This window comes from Sebastes umbrosus, chromosome 5 (genome assembly GCF_015220745.1).
Source record: "Sebastes umbrosus isolate fSebUmb1 chromosome 5, fSebUmb1.pri, whole genome shotgun sequence".
Taxonomy (NCBI): Eukaryota; Metazoa; Chordata; class Actinopteri; order Perciformes; family Sebastidae; genus Sebastes; species Sebastes umbrosus.
In genome coordinates, this window is record NC_051273.1 from 8,380,235 (window position 1) to 8,395,608 (window position 15,374).

At 39.6% G+C, this 15,374-nt stretch overlaps 1 protein-coding gene across 1 annotated transcript; it reads right to left on the reverse strand.

The window, feature by feature from the left end:
• Positions 1-1,776: 1,776 nt before the first annotated feature.
• On the reverse strand, positions 1,777-15,167 carry efcab7 (EF-hand calcium binding domain 7). The gene is made up of 13 exons (XM_037771112.1): positions 14,784-15,167; positions 12,890-13,101; positions 12,565-12,651; positions 11,798-12,020; positions 9,380-9,501; positions 6,368-6,509; positions 5,608-5,717; positions 5,190-5,353; positions 4,799-4,932; positions 4,555-4,703; positions 3,619-3,828; positions 2,383-2,490; positions 1,777-1,941 (listed from the first exon to the last, which is right to left on the reverse strand). Exons 1-13 carry the CDS (start codon positions 14,911-14,913, stop codon positions 1,861-1,863), a joined length of 1,872 nt encoding a protein of 623 aa, XP_037627040.1. The 5' UTR covers positions 14,914-15,167; the 3' UTR covers positions 1,777-1,860.
• Between the last annotated feature and the right edge of the window lie 207 nt (positions 15,168-15,374).

Below are 15,374 nucleotides of genomic sequence, written 5' to 3' on the forward strand. Positions count from 1 at the left end.
ATTTATCAGCAAACCCATTTTATTACACAATTATTTCAATCTTTGAAGAAAATCATGTAACTGAAATTATAGTGAATTAAAAGTTCCCAACGTCCCTGAGCAGTCAAGTGCTACTGAACATCCGTGTTGGGAAAGGAAGAGAAGACAGGGGCTCAGGACATTAAATACAGCTCACATGCCATGTGACATTTACTTAGCTGGCTCTACTGTTTCAGCAGAGAAAGGTCAAAGGGCAAATAATGGTCTGAGCGATATAAATAGGAGGTCAACGCTGTTCTCAACTGGAAAGGCCAAGGGCAAATAAAGTTTAGACCCGAGCGCAATGCAAAGGAATGCATTTCACTGCCAACCCCAAAATCCCCACAGCCCCATATGCTGTATTAGTAGTGAGTATGGAGAGTGGTGACTAATAGCTGCTCAGTAACATGCAAGCAGAAACAGACTGTAAGTATATCATAAGAACTAAGGCACAATACTTCATTTAGGTGTAATATGAATGTTCAGTCAGCATTGATTTGGTAATTAACAGGTTAAAACATGTCTTGGTTAAAACCAGGCTACATTTGGTTTAAAAAATGAGCACTTCTTTAGACGTCCAGGTTATCCATAGAACCATTGTTTCAACATCATTTACATAGTGATATTTCAAAGTGCAGTAACTACATGTTAGGACCAGCTTTGGGCTCTTCCTCAAATGTCACACACATAAAATACCATTGAAACAACTGTTATATGTCACCTAAATGTCTAAGAAACAGTGATTCTCAGCCATCATTGTAGAAAATGATACGAACTGGTTTCTATTTATCAAAAGATATTGCTGTATTTGAGGAGAGCTGAAAGAAATTCAAATACTGTAAATCTGCCTGACCACAGGGATTTAAAGCACAGTGAAACAACATTTGTAGAGCATCCTGCCTTTAAAGTAGTTCCTGTTGAAACAATATGTTGGTGCAGAGCATAATCAAGGGATGCATTCAAAAGTGTAAAACAAAGAGATATCAGTTCAGGAAAAGCTGTGATAGGAATGTTTTAATAATAATATTTACATCTACATGAGGAAAAATATATAAAAACACAAGAAAATAAAATCTTAGCGAGTTTGATTTGGCCTCCATTACATGACTGCAAACTATGATATGAAAAAGCAGCTTAAAAAAAAAATCATCTTTCATCTAATTGTGATTGAAGGAAAATTGTGATGCATAAACCTGAAACTTCGTGAAAATAACACTGTTTAAAAAATAATTTAAATGACTACAACAAAATGTATATTGATGTTACATAAAGTACAGCACCAGACAAGAGTAGACTCATTTAGAAATATTCTTTTTTGAAAATGATTAAATCTATTGTCAATACACCATGACAATAGCCTTCATTTTGTGTTGAAAATGTAACGTTTTATTCAGTTTTACTAGCGTTACTTAGTGTATTAGTTGCTTTTAAGATTCGCTTTGACTTTTACAATGTAGTAGGCCCCTAATGACCCACATCTATGGTGTTTACAGCGACCAATAATGCCTATTTATTAGCCTGATAACAGTCGAATCGGGTGCTCTTGCTGCCATCAGTGGTTAACACCTCTGATGCATCCAGTCACTGAGCTTCTGAAACACCGTTCTTGCAGGTGGGTCTGATCCAGCTGCTGGCCACAAGCAGCCAGAGGGTCTCACAGGTAATCTTTGAACTTCTAAAAGTTGAAAGGATTAGACAGTGTTCCTTTTGGACCTCGTTAGTAACAGCAAAATACACATTTGGTCCGACCAGTAACAACAGTGGATATAGAACAGTTTTTATTGGTTATGTGTCCTATTTTAAACCACTGGTTTATGAATCATCTATTTTTTCATCTATCATCTACGTGCTGGGTAGGATGGTCTCCACACAGTTGTAGGTCCAGTCCTGTCTCTCATTGATGGGAAGGATGTGTTGGCACACCTAGAAGTCATGGAACACAGGATCTGTGTATTAGTATCCAAAATACCATATAGTCATTTCAGTGCATTGTACCATCATATAAATTATAATTAAATGTTTTCTTATTCAGAATGAACAATTCAAGATTTGAATGTCGTAGAATGGAAAGTTTTCAAAGTTGTGATTTTTTTCTTGTCATAATAACCAAGAAAGGATTCTCAGAAAGCCTTCGTACCATTTCTTTTGGAAATTATAATTGCTACAAACCACCAAAATGTAGTACAACACAACACGAAATGGAAAAACATTTGCTCTAGTGAAAAGTATGACTATATGAAATATTAAATATGCTCTATATGCTCTTTTGTTTAAGTTATATAGTCATGTCATCATATTGTGGTGTTTGTTATGTGTATTTTGAGTGTATTAAATTAAAAACAATTAAAAAACAAGACTTCATACCATCTTAGTCCTGGCTGGCACCTCGACAGCAAACACACTCATGCCTCTGCTGCTGCAGCAGTTCCTGCTCTGCTCGTTATTTACATGGACCGTCACTTTCTGGTTGGCCTGCAACACAAAGGGTATGGTTTATCCGAAGTGAGCAAGGACAGAGGGTATCGTATATGCTGTACAGATTGTAAAGCCCCCCGAGGCAAATTTGTGATATTTGGCTATATAAACAAAATTGACTTGACTTGACTAATCACTTCACTAATCAGCTTTCTTAACTTAAAATCACAGAAATATGCAGAAATTGGCTACAACAGCAAAACAAACAGACAAATAGTCTAGATACACTGTAGGACTATTAAGTTTAAAACAAAAGCATATTAAAAGGGGATTTATGTGCTTTACCAATATACAAATATAAATGAACAGATAACCTTATGCTAATCTAAGAAAAAAGTTTGATACATCTACATGTATCAAAGTGTTGCTACGTTTGGACACAACTGCAGATGATGGATGTGTTTACAAGACAGTGCTACAACCCACTCATGAACCTTCAAAGCTGCTAGTGTCACTGTAGTTGAATTGTAAGGCAATGAGTTACAGGTAAATCTAAAATGAAAAATCAACACTCCATGAAAACTAGATAAACTGCATACCAATGTCAGCACTTCCCCTATTCAGTAGTTCCTTTATATCACCAGATCATTCTTTCTGAGTAGCTCCTGTTGCTATGAGAATCACTACGATGGCTGCATATCAATTGCAAACAGGGTGAATGGTTTCTACAACCATACACTGTAGACACAGAGTGTATTATACACCCCTGGAAAGTGTTATTATTATCAGATACTCTCTATACAATACACAAACACTCAGATGCTCTGTGCTTGTGAGTAATACTGTATAGCATTTGTTAAATAATAATCATTATTTCTGTCATTCCTTTGGGTTTTTTCACTTTTTTTATGAATAGCACCTCGTAAAACCTTTATAAAGCAGCTTATTCACTTAGTCTTCACTCTTTCAAAGTTGGACTACCACCCCCTAGTGGCCATTAGGATGTACAGCAATTTGACAATCACACTGAACCAGGAGGATTCACTTGCCTCTTTGCAATACTACTGAAACTATATAGGCAGCTTCACATGACACTGTATGTCCTTGTGTCACATTTTGGATATCTTGACTTCAGAAGTACCTGCACAGTTAAATCATCGCTCCATCACAAAGTCTGTTGTCTACCTTGTTGGCTATGAGGGAGGAGATCCTGTGTTCTCCTCTGTAGGTGTAGATGAAGAGGTTGTCTTGTCCCCTCAGTGCTTTGGCCCCTGTCCTGGCTGTGATGGACTTCTGGAGGGCCTGGTTGTGAAGCTTGGGCCCTGAGTCCATACTGAGTGTCTGGATGGATGGCTGAGTGCCTTCACAGTGTACATCTATCTGGAATGGACAAGCCTGACACAGTGGGGGGCAGAGGAGTTAATTCAATTAGTTAGTAGGATTCAAATGGGATATTGAAAGCCTGTGTGTATATTACAACCAGTGCTTTTGCTATTATCAAGCATTTGCACTCTGAGGCTTTGATCATGGAAATCAAGTGAGATAAACAGGAATTGAGAGTCAATTCAGTAGCAAGTTGTGGCTTATTGAAGGTTGCAATGCATTCTCTTATAGTATAGTGTCAAATGTAAGCCCTTAATTGCGGCATATTAGGAAAACGTCATGTCATGTCACATTAAAACTGATTGAAATCTGTTTTTACTTGCCCAAAATCAAATTGCCTTCATGGATTAATACAGTTGTATTGAATTGAATTAAGCGAGAGCAGATGTGTAAACCATAGACTGTATATAAAGGAAGTGTTTTTTTTCCTAATAATTTTGGTTTTAATTAGTTATTTGATGTTATTAGTTATTTGATGAAGCCAAACAGTTACCGTGGTGCTAACGTGGCAGCTAGGTGGCCGTGCTCGGCTTATGATTGGCTCGGAAGCTTGTGTGGGCGGGACCTTGATACCGCAGCTCCAGCCCCCCCATCACTACAGCGCAGACTCCAAATGACGTCAAAATCTCAAGATGGCAGTTCCCGTATCCGGGATATTTTGGCTTCATTTTTGTACAGTGGGAGGAAGTGGAGACGCGCCGTCCATCTATATATATACCGTCTATGGTGTAAACTTACGTCTTCTAGCTCCAGCATTCGGTTGTAGCCCATGGCTTCCAGGGTGACCCACAGGTCTGCAGGGTCTCCATCTTTCTCCGTGGCCTCCATCAGGTTCAGCTCCATGAAGCCCTGCCGTGTCAGCTGGTTCTTCCTCATATCAAAGTTCTCTGCACGCCACAGCAAAAATAATGAGAGCCATAATGGAGCCATAATTGTACATACATGTAACACTGTGTATCAGTGCCATAATGACAATGATCACCTTTGCAGACAGCCCAGGCATCCCTGTCACATTTCTCTCCACTGGTCCTCAGCTCAAAGAAATTGTACTCCTCCAGACTGAGCAAACCATTCCCATCCAGGTCGATCACCTCAAAGATGTCAGACAGCACCTCCCTGTGGCACAAAGGGAGCAACACAGAGAAATGTCACAGAGGACCCAGATAGCCTAAATTCATTCACCTGACCATCTTTCCACTCATGTATCCATTCATTCATGCATCCATTCAACTGTTGTGGTGGCAACGGAGCCAGAAAAGCAGTCCAGACTTGGGTGCTTCAAATTACAACTAATCAAACTGTCCTCCATACTGAAAACCTGAAGACGTTAATACTTTATACATTAACTACTATACATGCATACACACACACACCTGAGCTCTCTGGTGAGGTCCAGTTCTCCGGTGTCAGTCCGGTAGACGAGCTCTACAGATTTGTTAGAAAGGCTCTTTTTGCTCTTTTTCTTTAGTTTGCAGCCACTAGTGAAGGGAAGCAGGTAGTAATTCCCAGCATGCAATTCTCCTTTCCAAACATACTTCTGTGGGAGCAGAGGAGTAGCAAAGTGAGTTAAAAACACTGAGCGCAACCTGGAATGTAGCACAATAAAGTTTCAACTTCCAGTGGACCTACAAACATTTTCATCTGTCATCCGGGGATAAATATTTGATGCAAAAGATATACACACAAACTTCTCAATTAAGCATCATTGGGAATGATTAAAGATTTAATACTGAAGATGAGCAAATGTTACAGTACACGTACGTCTCTCAACACACACACACACAAACATACTTCTTTGTCCTTCGACTCAGTGAAACACACTAAAGTTGAGTCCTCTTTGGTTTCACCAGCTGACATGACAAAAAGAGCTGTGTCCACTGTCATCCATGGAGAAAGCTTGTCTGAAAAATAACACAAGATGACACAAGATGCCAGGCTTTTGTATAGATTATTACAGTATATATCATGTTGTCAATGGAGCTGGAGCGCAATCTAGCACACGCTCCCACAAATAAGAGTCGTTGTGTTTTCATTAGTTTTGAATGAGCCGTTTATATCTACATACGCAGTGGATCCTCCTCACGGAGCCGGCCGCCACGTCTCTAAAGTAGCCCAGAACGGACAAACAAACACCGGCTCTAGAGAGGGCCATTCACGTTTTCGTGTCGGCCACTGTAGTTCTCTTACATGCTTGGCACACAGGAGAAGCTTCAGTTGCTTGTAACCTGCAACCTCACCGCTAGATGCCGACATATTCTATACACTGCACCTTTAAAACTGTGCAACTTCACTGTATGCCACTAAAAAACAGTGGCGAAGCCATGGTGCAGGAAGAAGTTCAGCAATAAAATTGAATTATGGGACTTCCAAGTAATGAAAGGGCCGAGGTCTAAATCCAGAACTAGCTCCAGAGGTGTTTCTGACCCTAATTTCGGACCTCCCTAATCAGGAGAGCAAGAAAAAATATAACCCTGTGGCCAATGGGTTGATCACTTTTTAACCATTCTTTTGATTTCTGTTTATGTGTAATAATATAAAACAGTGCCAGTACCGGGTCCGTGGCTGAGGTTCAGTGGTTGGATGGTTATGTAGACGGTGGTTGTCTGGGGGACGTGAAACTGGTACTGCAGAGAGCTGATACTCCCATCATCCTCCAAGAAGAAACAGCCCTTCACAGAAATGTGATGCCACTCCTGGAAAAAAGGATAGCATTTCTTCTCAACAACAGTCCCACAACATTCATACAAACTGATATAGAGTGCCTAAGCTTTATCAGAACTAGACCCAGTTGTTTGCTATTTTAAGCTCTTTGTACATACAGTATATTAAGTTATATTTTATGTGTGGTCTCTGATGAGATCCTGACACAGTCCCAACAAACTGTTTTACTGCTTGACAACAAAACGCATTTATTCATTCAACAGAAACCCAAACTAATTTGCAGTTCCTATTAAAAGGAGGATTGATCTTGTGACAGGGGAAGTATATCTTGGCATGAAAATGTGAATTAAGCAGTCAATCATAACAGTGAGGTTGCTCACTTGATTAACAGAGAGTGCCGTTGTGATAATTACCACTCCAACCTTCAGGGGGCATATTCGTTATTACACAGTTTGTGTCAGCTCAGCAGCATGTAAACACTTGTTATACTCCTGCTGATCCACAGGAGGGCAGAAGAGTCACACTGTGCTTCTGCTGACGGCTGAAGTAAATCTCCCTCTAGGACATGATGTGGCAAATTGGAGTCCATTTAACTTTGATAAATACAGCCTTTTCAATCTTGGGCCAGCGCTCATTCAAAACTATCAAGAGGCTACTTTGGCGATATTTATGAATCCTAATATTTCTCTCATTTTGAAACCCTGTTGTTCCTTTTGTCTGGCAGCACAACTGAAATTAGGTCATAATTTGAAATTGAACAGGAACATCAAAACAAGGAAGTTTTCCTTCCACTCATTGGAGACACATTAAGTGGAAACACAGTTGGTGTGGACACACGGTAAGAGGACACCGAGGGCCGGGCGAGCCCAGAAAAGGCCATATATCCTTTTAGTGGACAAATAAATCACCAAGTTAAACAAAGAAAGTACCATAAAGACGGAGCGTGTAACTCATTTGGAGAAAAGCCATTTTCTCAAAGTATTTATCTTGGGCTGGGAGAGGCATAAAAGATCAAACCATAACACTTCAGTGGTTTGTCCAGACGATATTAAATGAGGGAAATAGCCATGGGCACCCATCAACTGCTTAAAGACATGAGAATTAATGCCCCCATAGAGAGAGGGTCAGCCTGCAGACTAATACAGGCGCTGTCACCGGCTCCGGCCACAGGTCTGATTTACTGAGACGCAGAGGGTCGCAGGACACCGAAGCAGCCACAAACACAATCACACACACACATTTAAACCATGACCTTTACCTTACCTTATATAATTCTGACCCATTCGTAAAGACAAATCCTGAGATTAAATAACATTCTTTACTAGTTATGTTTGTATACATGACAACAAATTTGCATCCAACAACAAGGCACACACACATACACATCCACACATTCACACCGCTACAAAAACACAGCCTGCCCTCCACCCACCTCCTCCCAATTATCAGCCCGCGGCAATATAGCAGCCAATATAACAAGCAGAAGTTCCCTCAGAGGTAATCTCTGGACACACATTCTTTCACCTCGATGATGTCTGGCCCTTTCCAATCTCAACACAGTGCTTGGACCTGAGAGATGGAGCGGGGGGCTGTTATTTCTATTCATTTAATTATTTATTTTTCTTGCTGTAAAGCAAACCAGCCGAGGTTAAGCCAAAAAGAGTGAAAACAAAGAGCGTGGGATCAATACGGTGTATATCTATCCACCAAAAACACTAGGTACCAGTGACACTGGGAGAGCACGGCCCTCGCTATTATGGAGTCTCTCACTGGAGCCCACATACGAAGATTTCCAGGTTTTCTCAGCGATGGTACAAACAGTTCATCTATCAGATTCATAATAGAACATGTTGCTTATAGAATATACTGCAAATCATGTAATGGATGAGTTATTACTATAAACCCCTGTATTAAATTCAAGTTACGGTCATCAAATGCTATTTTATAAACATTAGTAGACAGGAACCAAACTGGGACTAAAAAGGGAGCTCTACTTATGTTATTATTTTATTTTGTTTGGTATAAGAAAATGGTCTTCAAACTTAGTCTTTCATGGGTGACTGAAAAACATGAGCTCGGGAAGATAAATAGGGGGAGTGCTGATCGAACATTTTGGGTTCTCTGAACATTTTTTGACATTTCATCAACAAAATGATTAATCCGTTAAAGCTGCAGTCGGTAACTTTGAGCAAATATGATTAAAACAAATATTTTTATAAAATGTGACAGCAGTGCATGAGACAGATAATCTGAAAAAAATCATGTTCCTCTAGTGTCCTCCTGTGCTCCTAAAGGCATCTGCATTAGGCAACCAGTCAGAGCTGAGGAGTCTCTAAGCAGCTAATCACTCGTGAACAAACTAGGCAGCGCTGATCAAATATGAATCAAGAAAGTTTGCTCTGGCCGCTGGTTGGTGCTTGGTTTTGGCTCGACTGTCAACATGGCGGTCGGGTCACAAACTTTCTAATTTTTACAGCTAAACAGTACACTATGAGATGTTTCTGAAAACATTTGAAGGGAGAAATAGGCATTAGAGTAACAGAATCTTGATTTATATTTTGCATCAGCGCTGAGTAGAAGATTAGAATTTGTGAATGATTGACAGCTGATCAGAGACGGCCCTGCTCCAGCTTGGCTGTGATTGGTTGTTTAGATTCGGGCGAGGTAGAAATAGTAGTAAATTAGGTGCACTAGGAGGAAGCAGAGAAACATGATTTTTCACATATTATCTGTCTCATGCACTACTGTCAGGATTTAGTGACTGTTTTATAAAAATAACTTTTTATCATATTTGCTCGACGTTACCAACTGCAGGTTTAATCTGAAATAATTGACAAATTAATTGATAATGAAGATGAGATAAATTGCAGCTCTAGGGTTATTATGGCTATAGGGGGGTTACCTGTAAGCCTGAAGGCTCTGGCATTTTGCTGGCCTTAGTGCAGCTGGATGTCATTGTGATTGAGTTGGACAGGGACGACCGTCTGCTGCGAGCGGAAGGGGGACGGGAGGATGATCTGCTGTCTGAGACACACACATAAAAACTCATATCACACAAAAACACATGCTAAAAATACATCCAAAGTTGTTATATAATCAAGTTGCTGCAACACAACAGAACGCTCAACTGACTGTCTGACAGATGAAGTACAGCCCTCCTCTCTCCCAACAGTAAACACACTTTCAAAAGAGAGATGAGGTGCACAACATAATTGACACAGTAATCTGTCTTCTCAGAAGTCCGTCTCAAGTTCAAGTGAAGACGGCTACTTTGAATTTGGGCTGTGAGGTAGTGTGATCTCAAGTTCAACTCCCTTTTAATTAATTACGGACGCCTTTTAAATCACAAATGGCATAACAGCAGCCTCTCAAATCCATTATCTCGCACAACTTTTTCCCGTGAACTCTAATTGAAGCCAGAAAATATCAATTCACTAATGAGGGGTCTGATTGTTTCCAAGCCCGGGAAATCAAGATGCGAAGTAATGCCATAGGCTTACAAGCAAATTACCGTGGCAGAGAAATAAATAGACCCGCTGTCGTGGTATTTGGGATGGATCTATTTTGTATTGATGGCAGTATTTTAATCTAGAGGGCCAAATTGTGTGAATGTGGACAAAGGTGCACTGAAACGTGGCCTAACAAAAGCTTCAATGTGAGTTTATAGCCAGTATTGTTTCAGCACTAGTGGTTTCCTGCTGCTGGAAAACTGCAAGAATTGAACTAAACAGACCAATTATCAGAGAAACACCACGGCAGTTCATCAATTGGTCTGCCAAAACATGTTAGACACACAACACCTGATACCTGATAATTAATCCGTATCTCATCAATTATTTGTAAAACAATTAGCCAACATTACCCATCTCCCATAACATATTTCTCAGTGTTGCACTGCTTTATACTGACAAATGTAAGAGCAAATGAGCAGTCCAAACTGTTTTTGAGCTCCAACAATAACCCATTCAACATGTGCGCTCACGTCGCATCTCGTGTTGGAGCCTTGTTAAAATGTAGCGGGTATAAATCAATACGTGGGAGAGGCACAATAATGTGATAATCCCAACAACTATGTGGGGAGCTCATTTGTTTTTGCAGCGGTGGTCGACTGGGCCCTCCTCTCGACCACCGTCTAATCCCTCATCATCTCCCCAGTGAGAAGTGGTGGAATCCTCCGAATCAATAACATGAACATGGACTGACCACTTAAATCAACCCCATCTATCTTCACACTGTGGGCCTGTCCCTGGCTCGCTCATCCAGGATCTCTGTTCGAAATGCTGCCTTTAAAGTACAAAAAAGTGGATTTTTACATCCACCTTCAACTGGCTGAAGGTGCTGTCTTTTACAGAGAAAAAACTCTGGTGGTTCAAATATCTACGCTTGTGGAAGGGTGAAGCTGGACGCGATGCCAGTCCTTGTTTGTTTAAGCTATGAAAACATATTGTTTGGCAAGAGCACCGACTCCAAAGCCATAGTTGAAAGGCAGCATTTTTCATCGGCGTAGACGGAGCTTTTGTCAATCTCTTAATGGCAGAAGTGATTACCCAAATCACAACGCTTTACAGTCTCCTCCCTCCAAACAAGCCGCCCTAATTGTGCGGCTATTATGATGTATGGACTGTCTTAATGAGGTGATTTGTCACAGGGGGGAGTGAAAAATCGATCAATAACAGAGCTATTATTTATTCATCAAAACTAATCGGTGAGGCGTATTGGGGCAAGCGGTGTGTATGGGTGTGCAACTATGAATTGGAATCTGAAGTATACATGATGTGCAGCTACTTTGGACCTGTAGATTGTGCCGCACAAATTGCCATTAAGTTCTGGAGTCATATACCAATACGATATTAGCATTTCAATGAAAAAAAAAAGTCTGCTTTATATATTTTCTCAATATCTGGACACTGAGTAGTGGACGGTGATGCAAACAGATTTTGCGAACACATACAGTGCAGAATTCTGGGATAATTCTACAGAGTAACTATGAGAGGTCATTGATGTCATTAATTTTCCTTTAATGTTCTTCTGTCTTGTTGTCCCTCTTTTCAATGTTTGTTAATTCATATTTGTGACGTTGATGTTTAAATACGGACGGAGAATATATAAAATATAGTTAGAAGTTACATATAAATATGTCAGTTTTATGTTTTGTTGTATGAGGGAGATAAATGGGAGAGAAAAGAGTAAACATATTTCCTTGTGGAATCGCTCTTCATGTCTTTAATAAAAATGTATTGCAAAAAAACATACCTTTCATACTTGACTGCTAAAATTCAGTGATTTTTAAGTTGGATTATTCTGTCCCTACATGTTGTACCTTTCTTGAGTGTGGTGTCTGAATCTCCCCGGGGTGTTTCTGGAGGCTGAGGAGGAGTTGCTGCCGCTTGTGCTGCTGCTGATGATGCTGATGACACTGAGCTCTTCGGAGGGCTGTATGACTGACTGCCAAAGTTCTGTCTCTTCAGCTTGGCATTAGCCTCGAGCCTCTCCAAAGCAGCCATCTGACACTGCTCTGCTGTAGACACAAGCAATCTGCAGAACTGACAGCAAGAGGAAACCAGTGGTGAGAGCATGATACATGAAGATGTTGTGAGGCAAACAGAGGGACAGAGATGCTTATGTCTTGGATGGAGGTAAACATATGACACTAAATAAAGATAATATTGGAGCAAATTATAGGAGAGCTAAACTGTTCTTCTCTTTGGCAAATTTTCTGTGCCACTTTGTATTGCTGATTCTTCTGTATTTTATGTGGATTCAATTCAACTTTGAGGAAAAATATTTTGAAAGAATGAGACAGAGCATTAATATAGCAGCAAACAATTATTTGCCATGTAAAGATATAGAGGAGTTATGTCTACTTGAGCAGAAAATGAAGTCGCTCTCCCTCTTTGTGTGTTGTAATCCGAGCTTCTCTGTGCTTTGTTGATATAGCCGGGTCGGCCGCGCATGCTGTTAGTGCGTGTTAGTGTGCCCTACTGGCTAGCTCACAGCCGGTTATAGTAGGCTTGCCGCGTTGTTCGGGCATACACCGATTACATAACTTGCAGCATCAGAAGTCGCTTCAAACTTGTCTAAACTTACTTCTGCATAGTCCAGTTTGCCGTCTTTGTTGATGTCAGCCAATGAGAATACAGCATTCACCTCTTCAGTGGTCATTTTCTCTCCTCTCTAGAAGATTCAACATATTTTCTTTAGTAGTAAAAATAACATAATATTTCTATTTCATTTGAGCATGAGCCAAACAGTGATTTTAACCAGTTAATGTTTAGGCAGCCTATATCTGTAATACTGAGGTAGCTCAGTTGGCTGATTGTACAGAATCACCCAACTCACTCAAGATTAACAATTTTAGCCCAAAAAATATATAAGTAGACAGATCTCTCTACAAAATGTCTTGGCTACTCACAGTGGTAAGGGCCTTCTCCAGTTCACTGTGTGAGATGTAGCCATCACCGTTTACATCCATCTTTTTGAAGGCTCTCATCAGCTCAGTTTCCTCAGTTTTCTTCTCACTTTTAAGAATCTCACAGAAGTCATCAAAGTTCAGTTTGGATGTTCTCCGGGTCCAGTATTTACTGAGAGTTGCATGGGTTGGATTTCTACCGGCCTGCTGGAGAGCTGAATAGGATACATAGGAAAGAACATTGAAACTACAAATAGCAAAGACTGATGACAACCAACAACAACAACAATCCCTTTTCAAATGACATGTACATGCACATTATTTAAGAATTTAAAATCCTCACAATGAGTTGCTTTTCTTTCCCATTAACATCTTTGCCACTGATTCCTACAATAGTTAACCACTCAACATGCACTTCTCCCCTTTTGTTTCTCCTGAAGTAGCTTTAGAGGTTGGAACAAATCATCTTATTGCACTCTATCTCAGACGGTATCACACATATTCTGTAACAACTTATTCCAGCTCTTCATCACAACTATGTGATATTTACAGTGAGTTACTTAGGTCAATGTTTAGCTGCACAGCATGGCTTCGTAACGACTGATCCACCATTAGGTCAGTGGAATTTAAGAGTTTAAAGGTCCCATAACATGCTCATTTTCAGGTTCATACTTGGTATTTATGTTTCTACTAGAACATGTTCACATGCTGTAATCATAAAAAAAAACTTTATTTTCCTCATACTGTCTGCCTGAATATACCTGTATTCACCCTCTGTCTCAAACGCTCCGTTTTAGTGCATTTCAACGGAATTGTGTTGCTAGGCAACAGTTTGGGTCCATGTTTACTTCCTGTCAGCTGATGTTATTTACAGACACTGCAACAGGAAATAAACTGGGACACATTTAGAATGTTTGTTTAAAACAGTGTAATGATCTAAATATTGTACATTTGTGACATCACAAATGGACAGAAATCCTAACGGCTTGTTTCAAACGCACAATTTCTGAATACGGGCTGTGTGTATTTCTCCGTATATAGAGCGTTTTGATAGTTTCACAGTATTTATATATCACTTAAACCTGCTTTATAATATAAAAGACATGAAAATCTCACTTTTTACGATATGGGACCTTTAAAGGGGAAATCACACCATAAAAAATTGACATTGTCCTCTTCCTTTTTGGACAATGTAAGTCAACATTTATGAACACAGACAATTGTGTCTCCAAGCTGGAAATTAGAGCATCAATGAGAGATGTCATCAGCAGATGCCATTTATAGAGCGATCCTGAATTAGTTGCCGGCTGTGGGTTTATAGTATATTTGGAATATCGCATCAAATTTTGTTTTACATAGAATAGAATAGAAAGCTTTATTGTCATCGTATTAAATACAACAAAATTCACAATTGCCACTTCTGGTCAGTGCTTTAAAACAAATACTTGACAAGACTAAATGAGGCAGATAAAACATATAAGAGGTAAAACACACACAGTTATAAAGCAAATAAAACAGGTAAAGTACATGTAATAAATAAATATAAACAGAAGTGTTACACTAGAAGTATAAAATGTAAAAATAGATGTCATGTAAACAGAGGTAATTGCACTTGTAAAATAGGCAGGGTAGATGTCATAAATAAAATGTAAACAAAGGTAGTTGACCTTTAAGGTGTATATTGCTCAAGGACACAGACAAATGTAAGACATTGTGAAACTGCAGGGCTTTCAGTCGTCCCAGTAACATCCCCATGACTCCTAGTGTCCAAGGAGTCATCATATATATATTATAGAGACAACATGAGAGTGAAATCTATCGAAAATACAGTGTTCTTGACACGTAAACATGGTAATAGTTAATATAGTAGTTATAATAGTGTATTAAATGAGCTTACCACGACATAGCTGCTGTTTGGAAGCGATGTTTGTCAAACTAGATGTGAACACAGCCAGGTACGTGGCTCTGCAGTGCCCGTAGAAAGCCTCCTCTTCATCAGAAGGACGAGGTGACTCTTGAAGAGACATCTTTGGAAGAAGAGATGGTTACCCTGGTTACCGTTTAGCTTAATCAGCTAATTTAGCATCCTCCAGCTCTTTAAAGCAGACCAGTCTGATATAGCGGCTAATTTAAGATGAACTCTATTATTTCTACTTCTTCATCACACCGTAACTACCATGCAACATGTATTAATGAAGCAAAGTCGCATTAAGCAACGCCATTAGACAAACACCGTTGCTATCTTGCTCTCTGTTGCTAGGGAAACAACAACTTCCCCAGTGTACACCAAAAACGACACGAAAGAAACAGACATTCACTTTTCCCGTTCCTGATTAAAAACTAATGTCGTATTGGACCATTTGAGGTGATTAAAAATACACACAGTGTTTAGAATATAAAATAATGATTTATTATTGATTTATATATTTATTTTGTTTTTGTAGTGTTGTTCGAGTCGTTTTTTTTTCAATAAGGCGACATCCGGAAC